At 41.0% G+C, this 9,414-nt stretch overlaps 1 protein-coding gene across 1 annotated transcript; it reads left to right on the top strand.

The window, feature by feature from the left end:
- Positions 1–1,033: 1,033 nt before the first annotated feature.
- LOC119730668 lies at positions 1,034–9,135 on the top strand. The gene is made up of 10 exons (XM_038203660.1): positions 1,034–1,101; positions 1,397–1,468; positions 2,001–2,144; positions 3,758–3,826; positions 4,162–4,236; positions 4,578–4,649; positions 4,963–5,019; positions 5,216–5,400; positions 6,837–8,700; positions 8,904–9,135. The coding sequence occupies exons 1-10, from the start codon at positions 1,034–1,036 to the stop codon at positions 9,133–9,135; spliced, it is 2,838 nt and encodes a 945-aa protein (XP_038059588.1).
- Positions 9,136–9,414: the final 279 nt, after the last annotated feature.

Below are 9,414 nucleotides of genomic sequence, written 5' to 3'. Positions count from 1 at the left end.
TAAAGGAACACACCTTTGGTACAGTCACCACGCTCGGCTGGATGTGAGTATGCATGTCAGTTGAGATAATTACTCACAGAAGAAAGGTCTTCAAATGATAGTCGTTTCTACATATTGTTGTTCCCTGCCCAAGGGATAACTGTTCTAGCCACAGGCCAACAAATTTCTCTCCATAATAATGATTTCGGGAACTAACTAAAAATAACCAAACAACATCTTTTTACAAATATTGAAGGTGTAAGGGTTATTGTTAATGGATAGCATTATAGCTAACCTTGACGTTCAAGTTTTGCCTTGAACAAGAATTTTAATAAAGTTTATTAAGTTTACTTCAGTATGGTAATGTTTTGTGATTTATAATTGTTTTAAATGGTATGTTTAACATACCCTTTAAAACAATTATAAATCACAAAACATTACCATACTGAAGTTTGCCCTCATTAAAGGAACATGTTATTTCTCAAACTGTTTTCATGTTTTGCAGATATTTGGAAAACAATCTAATTCCCGAGATTCCAGCTAGTTTGTTTGTGGATCCCTCGAACAAACAACACAGGAAAGAAATCAACACATTGTGAGTATTACAGTCAAATATCATAGCCTACAGGTCATTGTAATTTTTTTTTTTGGGGGGGGATTTTTCTATTGGTCTTCAAGACAGAGTATAACAACAATTCAAAGGACGGGGGTCAGTAAACCTGTTATTAGTTATAACTGCAAATTGACGTATCCGATAAAATTTGAATTGTTTAAATTATGTATTTGTTTTGGCTCTTATGCTCTTCAGTTCATTTGCTGGTAACGCAGTACGCCGAGTTGCTGTTGGAGCTTTTAATGGTATTTACAACTTCTACAAGCTGTGAGTAAAATTCACCATCAACGTAAAAAAGTAAAACTTTCTTTGACCATATGTATGAATATATTTTAACATTTGGTATTTGGGACCAATCGCCATATCAGACAAATAAAGAAAAACAGTTAAATGCAAATTTAAACCTCTCATTTTACATCTCTGTGAAACTGTATTAGGAAAATGGATAACAATCACCTAGCAACTCTACCAGAGGGTTTGTTCGAAGCGTCAACTGAAATCAGGAAGTTGTGAGTGTAGTACAAGTACACTTCTTATTCATGCTTGCATATGCCGTAATGAAGCTTACTGTATTAAACCAACAAAAAATGTCATCGATCATTACAAAATTACAAGCAAACATCTGTTTTGTGGATAAAAGGGACCTTTCCAGAACTGCAAAGTTCAAAGTAGTCTTCATTAAGTCGAAAGGCCTGGGCATATAAAAAAAATTATTCAACGAATTTTGTTATAACAAATCGGATATGAAGAAATTTGTCAATAACCTTTCTTTTAAACATTTGTATCCGTTGCCGTATATTGCAGGTTTGTAGCGGACAACGACATAGTTTTTCTCCCAGAGAATCTGCTAATCAACACAACATTAACCGAACTGTTGTAAGATTTTGGAGAGACTTTATGTTTTATTTTCGTCTCAATCATCACGCTTATGCACATTTTATAGCAGAAAATGATGAGTGTTCTTTTTTTTGGGGGGGGGGGGGGGCCACAATGCACCGAAAGCTAATCGTTCCTTTGAAAGAAAGAGGTGTCAGATTGTATAAGTGTTTGAGTATTGTTACCAGTATACAGGTTGGAGTGGAGGGAGGCTTGATGGGGGTGTGAATTTTCCGAGAAGGTGCTGCAAACGTAACTGTCTCATAAATGACCCCATTTGAGATTTAGTAGTAAATTAAGCACAGCTCGCCTAGATTCAAGTAGTTCAATACCTAACCCTCAAGATTATTATCAAGCGGAAAAAAAATCGGGTCCATTTAAAGTTACTCCCTATTCCTTCTTAAAAAAAAACCTCAGAAGAAAACAGTTTATCTTCACTATGTCTGAACTACAGTGCTGTCTCGAAAACGTTTGAAGCATGTTTTCAATTGTGCATAGGTTTGACTTTTTCTTTCAATTTTACATTTTGAAGTGACATAAGCTCCAATAGTCTGACCTCCATCTCTGATGGCTTATTTCGCAATCAGACTAAGATAAAGAGACTCTACATGCAACGCAATCAAATCACGGTCCTCAACAGAGAGATGTTCAAGGATCTTCACTCTCTAGAAGTTCTGTGAGTTCCCGACTTTTTTTAATATTTTTATTTCAAAATTGGATGTGATAATTATTGAGTTAAAACAGATCTTTGCTGCTCAATTGTTGGAAGTCACAAGGATGTGCGCCCGGAGAGTACGCCCTAACCGCGAGCTCGCAAAGGCACAAATCCTTCGGCCACATTTTTTCCCGTAGGTGGGTGAAGTCATTCATGAATAATTCAGTAGTGTCAACAGAAGACACGTGGGTTCTTGGGAGTGATTTACATTATCCCAACAATAAATTGGAGAAAAACAATCGATGGAAAATGGGCATTGCTTGATTTTCAACAGAGCCTGATTTTTGTGTGGCACTAGGACACTGGGTCTTGTTCTTTTCTAATGAAATATAATGTTCCTTGCATTTTCAAAACGTTCATTATATTGCTCACCCGTCTACGCGCAGTACGTGTAGCGGTCTCAGTTGTCCGGCGTGCTGATTTTTCCGGGTAAATTCAGGGGATAATAGGGCATGTTAGGCAAAAAAAAAGTCTCCGGTTTCTGGTATGCGCGCGCGTCGCCGTAGCCATGCGCGTCGGCAAAATGAAAACTTTTTTTTTTCAATGAAAGATGATGTCTAAAAACCGCCAAACTCACTGGTTTGACTGGAATCCTGCTGCTGCACAATTTTAACGTGTTTTTAGGGTCGAGAATAAGCTTTATTGGCCTCTCTGGACTCCCATATATTTGCACTAAATTTAGTCGGGCACCATTTGCAGTCATCAGCCGACATTTGAAGCAAAAAAAAATCAGGTTAAAAAAAAAAAAGCCGCGTCATCGCACCACTTTTTGGGCAAGCTCCATACCAGAAACCGGAGCCTTTTTTTTTTGGCCTTACCGTCATAGGCTGAATAATGCTAGGGCTGGATTTTCCGTTGAATGGGCACCAAGTGCATGATCAAGCACGACTCAGCCGGGATCAGGCAAATTGGCAGAGAGTTGGGGGGGGGGGGCGCTGAGAATTGGGACAGAAATCTCGAACCATTGTTCTTCCAATACAGTAAGAACTCTAGTGAAGCTAGCTTCTCGCTGCTTGCGTAAGGTTACATCATATAGATTCCTTGCTTTATCGTAGGCCTAGCAAGAACATTTTTATATTATGGGGGGGGGGGAATCTATTGAAAAGGGCACTCGCACATCCGTGCTGAACTGTTGACAGTTTATTTTCTCCGGACACTTGACCTCAGTAAAATCAAAACGTGTGTTTTGGGGTGGGGGGGGGAGGGGGCGCTGGGCTGATTCCATCTTCCAATGGGGGCACCATTCAATCAGACAATAGATGGCGTTTTGCAGGGCAGCGCACGAGCGAAATTTAAAAAAAAGGCACTCGTTTCGGCCGCTAATTACAAAATGCAAATGAAATTTGCCCTCCGGAATGATCAGCATACCGGATAACTGAGACCGTTACGCCGGGCGTATTCCCTTTGGGAAAAATCACGACTTGTTCACCATAATTATCCATGGTTTATTATGCCCTTGTGCAGTTACAAAGGATTTTGAAATGATTTACAGTGCCCCGTCATTATACGCCTAATATTTACAAGATACAATGTTTACTAGCAACCAAACTGCAGTTCTTGTTATGTATTTATAGATTCGCCTTTGGCAACCCTCTCATTGAGATACAAGCCTGGCTTTTCTATAACACGCAGCTCACAAACTTGTAAGTACATGTACATTAACAACTCGTTTCAGGGATGTCAATGGTCCAAACAGGACCGATCCGCCAAGCTCCGCCCCATGAAGCTTTGTCCAATCACAACCACCATTAACGTTCGACCTTGCGTGCACTTACACGATGAGAGCGTCTGAATAATGGGTACTACACAAATGCGTGGATATAAAGAGACGCAAGTGTTGTTGGACATGTGCGCAGTGGGCTTGGCCCATTGGATACACTTACATCATGCGTTGTTAATATCCGAGATATCATAATAACTTAGGCTACTGCTTTGCAAACTTAAAAAAAATATTCTGCTTTCTCAATTCTTATGTTAGATCCATGTTCCAAAACAACCTTTCATCGATTGGAGAGAGGCCATTTGCTACCGTGAATAACACCATCAAACAGGTGTAAGTACATTTATCATCAAATTTCTTTAATTTGTTTACTTCTCTGAAAAAAAGTCTAGTACATGTATATCACCATACTTTTTTCCATAGCAGGCACTATCGCTTTTACGTGTATAGCTGAGCCCCTCAAAAAATCCCATGACAAAAATATTTCAGGAACAATCAGCACCTTAAAACAAAAGATTCCGATATCATGGTGAAGTCCTGGTTTGTAGATAAGCATTTGTTGGTCCCAATCTTATTAATGATTATTTATGATATGTATACAATTCTAGGTTGAAACAGTGTGGATCTTGCAAATTTGAGGGACAAATGTATGCTTAATTTTCCATTTTTTTCAGATCGTTGTATGACAATCATTTGACAACTATTTCCGAAGTTGTATGGCAAGATTTGGGTTCCAACGCCTATGTGTGAGTTTACAGGTTTTTATTTTATGTATCTCTATATGAATTATGATGCTGCTCAAATCGAAACTGTCAGTAATTTTCCTTCATGATTTTACCCTTTTGAGGATAAACCAAGCTTGAACTGTATGTATCACATTTCGATACATTTAAGATTTTGTTTTAATTGTAACATTATCTCAGCTCAACAACTAAGATTTCCTTCATAAATATATTATGTGCTTCACTTCTAAAAGTTTATACATGTACGGAGTTTTCTCAACCACCATTAGAGGTGTTTCGACCATAATACCATTACATTATTTTCCTTTATTCTCAGGGCTGTTGATAATACCCTCCAGTTTGCACCTGCCACAAACCGGACTGACCTGAAAATGTAAGGATCTTTCAAGACTCTTGTGAAGTAATTATGACTTGATGATTACTATTTACTTGGTAACTTTGTTTTCTGATTAAGTATCAGCAATGACAGAATTAAGAGCTTGTTTGAAACTGGACCTCTAATGTTTTTCATTGGCACAGGATACGGTAAAAATAAGAGAATTTGTTTACTTTTTACTTTCGAATTTCAGCGAACTGGTTGGTGATGGGTTCGCCCTACCGATACTTGTAACAAAGGAAGAGAGATTTCTCTTCATTAAATCTGGATTCGCCTGCTCAAAAACTGGCTTCAAAAGTCTTACGTGGCGATGTGTGCCCTGTGCGCAAGGGTATTATGGAGATCCCGGGAGTAGTGTATGTAAAGCATGCCCACCAGGTACTTTATTAAGTGAAGCTCTTGTTTTAAGCATTATATTCTGAAGGAAAGTTGACACAACCACCACCTCTTCAAATGTTCATGCCATTCACTATCAGCTGACCGAAAGATAGACCCCGCCTCTTTACCTCCTAGATGTTGACCAGTCAGCGGGCGCTTTCTATATCCGGCATTCGGTCATTCACCAGTTGCGCGTCATAGACAATGGATAAAAAAGAAATATGTTTCATGTACTCTGTATCATTTAAAGCCCGGTTCATACTCGGCGGGAAACCGAATTTGTGACGTCATTGCGGGGGGGGGGGGGGTGGTGCCAAGGTCATTTTATTGGAAAGGGGGGTTTCACATGTGTTGTGAAATGTAGACAGATTTTTTTTCAATCAAAAAATCAAAAAGCGGGGGGGGGGGGCACCATCTGTCGATGGGGGCGCTGTTCAAAACCGATAATTATGCACACAAAGGGCCAATATATGATGCTTTTCAGGGCGATACATGTGCTAAATTTGGAAAAAGGCGCCTTAAACGGCAGATGCCACAAAAAAGGGCAACACTTCTTTTTTGAAAAGGGCACATGTTTAGAAAAAAAGGGCACTTCGTAAAAAAGGGCACTCTTTACAAATAATAGGGGGGGGGGGGGGGGGTAGTCCCGTTGAAAAAAGGGCATTTGAATGGAAAAAGCAGTCTTTACAAAATATTTTTTTGGGGGGGGGGGGGGGGTAAATACCCCCTCCCCCCCCCCCCCCCCCCCTGGCTACACCTATGCATTGTAAGTATTCGCGCGGCGAATTCATACATTTTAACAGGTTTAAACTCAGGCGAATTTCGCAGCCAATGTTTCATGACGTCAAATTCGCTTTTCATTCGCATTCGCGTGAAGAATGAACTGAGCTTTACGCGATATCGCGCCCGGCTGTTGTTGTATTACAAAACAGCAATCGAATTGAACAATCAAACTTTTAATCCTGATTGAGGAATGAAATAACGTCACGATTAAGAAGGTCGACCCCGATTGGCTGGCGCGCGGCTTGCATATATCTGCATGTCTAGACATATCAGACGTTATGCAGGACTTAGCTCCGTGGATAACGGGTGATAGTCAGTCTAATCTCAGCCAGAGTCTAAACTAACAATCTATGTAGGAAACTTCTCTGATTTGATGAAGTTCGGCATGCACGGATTTCTGAATACCATCGGACTTTGATGTCGTGTCCTGGTTATACGTAGAATATTTCCCAACATGATTAAGTCAGCTAATGGGAGCACCAGCGGTGCTCAGTATGTATTGAGAAAATAAATGGTTTCAGGTTTGCATGACATTCTATAGTACTTTGTTGAAAGTCAGAAATAAAGTCGAAGAAAGGGGGTCGAATTGCAGTTAGTGTTTTTTTAGTGACAGGTTTTAATGGAATCGTTGTCATTGTCTTCATCAATCCTAGGAGGCTTTTACCAAATCAAGACTGGACAAGTAGCGGACGCATCGCAGCCCATCAACTGTCAAAAGTGCAACAATGGAACCTATGTCACCCCAGCTGCTCACCCTGGTATCAGCCCTGCAGATTGCACCGTGTGTCCTACAGGTACCAACAAAAGTCTCCATGCAGGGTTCCGCGCATGCTTTTGTCTTGATGAGTACTACCGTAAAGATCGGTTTGATGAGTGTTATCCTTGCCCAGACGAAGGCATTGACTGTTCAGGGGAGTATCAACACCTCTTACCTGGATTCTGGTGGACTTGGGACTGGGGCTCCAACGAAAACTTCAAATCATATCAGCGTTTTGTTGTAAACATAAGAAGCAGAGGTGATTCCTACAATAATAGCAATCAGCATTTCAAGGGAGTGTTGCCTAAGGTACATCCGTGTCCACGTAAGGAGTCTTGTTTGAATGAAGGTGATGGTATCAATGTCACTTGTGAGGTTGGTTATGAAGGTTGGCTTTGCTCTGAATGCAGTGTGGGGTACTACGCCTGGTTTGATAGTTGTAATGTGTGTCCGAAGTGGTGGTGGTTCTTACTTGAAGTCGTTCTGTTGCTGGTCGTGTTGGCCGTGGTAATACTCGTCATCGCCTGGGATGCGCGGAGAAACCAGAGAAAAGGACGGTCAGCCGTTGATGTGATCTTTGCTCGGGGGAAAATCTTGCTAGGTTTCTATCAGGTGATGGGCGAGATATTCTCTGCCCTTAATGAGATTCCCTGGCCGAATATTTTGACCAAGTTTGGGTCGTTTTTCAAACTGCTGGAGATGAATATTGTCCAACTGGTCATCAGTCCCCGCTGCTACTTTCCAGACTTCACCTACCGCAATGTGTACATTGAGTATTTGTTTGGGATGAGCTTAGTTGCATTTGTTGTGTTGGCAGCATTGAGTTTCTATTGGGTCTCAAAGTGCTACTTGGCGGTCAAGAAATACACTGTTGAAGAACGTGTCAAGGTTTTGTCAACTACAAGGCAGAAATGTTACCTGTTTGTTGTTATGCTTCTCTTTGTGTCCTATCCCAGCTTGTCCAGTGTTATATTCACCCTCTTGCCTTCTGGCTGCGACCTGTTCTATCTAGATGAGAACGAAACACACAATGCTACACGACTTCGATCCGATTACTCTATCGACTGTCAAGATGAGCAGCATGTTCATTTCCACCATGCTGCCGAGGCTTCTCTCTGTTACGTTGTTGGCTTTCCGTCCTTGCTGTTTCTTCTTCTATGGAGGGGCAACAGAAAAGACAAGAAAGAATTCACTGGACGAGACACGAGAGGGCGTCAGTCATCAGGAGGAAAGAGGAAGAAATCACTTGAGCAGCCTTTGCTTGAATCGCCAGTACAGGATCCAGGTTACTACAGCATCAATGACTCAACTATGGCACGGGGAAATGAAGATGATTCCACACTTAATCAACCAGGCATCGACCTCCTAAATTCCCCAAAACAAAGTCCGTCGGAAATCACCTGGAAAGGTTTCCTTAGTGGAAACTACAAGGCAGAGTTCTGGTACTGGGAAATTGTTGAGCTTTCTCGCAAGATCATCCAAACACTATTTGTTCTGCTGTACGGCCCAGATGATCACTTCACCATGTTTGCAACCATCGCCATATCTGTTGGGTTCCTGCTCCTACATGCATATGTGAGACCGATGAAAGACGCCACCGACAACCGTCTACAGATGTGTTCCCTGGCAACCATCTTTCTAAATCTCTTGGCAGCTTCCTTGCTCCTGTCTCGAACTGGAGGTGGCACAGGGAGAACCGAAGTCCTTGCGGCTATCCTGGTTCTGATGAACTTCAGCATCATTGTGTTTGTCATTGGTACGCCTTTAAATAAATCAATAATCTTGATTGTCGTAGACAGTTCATTGGTACATTTTGCACGATGCTTGAGACCAAATTTTTTAAACTGACCAAGAGTCATGTTGTAGGCCTAATTGGTCAATAAGCACTGTTTTATTGACAGTTGGGACGGCGCTATCAAGTTCAATAACAATGTTCCATTTTTGATTTCTTTTATACAGTAAGTCTTCTCTGGATGGTGATGAAGTCACTGTGGCACTCTGGGTGCTGTGGTAGTATGGCAACATGCATTGCAAAAGCCTGTTGCTGGTTTTGTCGACACGAGTCACCGAACAGGGAAGGCAGAAGCAGACGTCTTGTGATGGCCAACGTTCGAGATCATTCCTTTGATGTTGAAGAAGACTTTGTGGAAAGGCCTTACGAAGAAATCATAGCAGAACATCACGAGGTTGAGTAAATTACAACTTGTTAATGAGTAAAGATTTAAAAAAAATCAATCAGGTCATCTTGGGTTTATTTTGTATAGGTCACTTGTAATTACATGTATTTGCAGTGGAGGTGGGGAATCGACATGAACTTCAAATTCGTTTGGTATGGTTTTGAAATACATCACATTTTGGGAAGTTTATTAGAAATTGCTATGAGAGAATTGAAGTGTAAATGAATTTGTATTGACATTAACCAGCTCTGCGTCTGCGTTACGTTTTGTGCTCTGCTTTGCGTTGCTATGCTTTGC

This window comes from Patiria miniata, unplaced genomic scaffold (assembly GCF_015706575.1).
Source record: "Patiria miniata isolate m_02_andy unplaced genomic scaffold, ASM1570657v1 HiC_scaffold_22, whole genome shotgun sequence".
NCBI lineage: Eukaryota > Metazoa > Echinodermata > Asteroidea > Valvatida > Asterinidae > Patiria > Patiria miniata.
Note: the sequence above shows the minus strand (reverse complement) of the source record. Positions and strands in the feature narration are given on the sequence as shown.

Excerpts from the sequence above, each read along its gene's own strand:
- LOC119730668 (XM_038203660.1), top strand. The coding sequence starts at position 1,034 with ATGGATAACAATCACCTAGCAACTCTACCAGAGGGTTTGTTCGAAGCG. Across the intron at positions 2,145-3,757 it reads CTTCACTCTCTAGAAGTTCT|ATTCGCCTTTGGCAACCCTC; the intron begins GTGAGTTCCCGA and ends ATGTATTTATAG. Across the intron at positions 4,650-4,962 it reads TTGGGTTCCAACGCCTATGT|GGCTGTTGATAATACCCTCC; the intron begins GTGAGTTTACAG and ends CTTTATTCTCAG.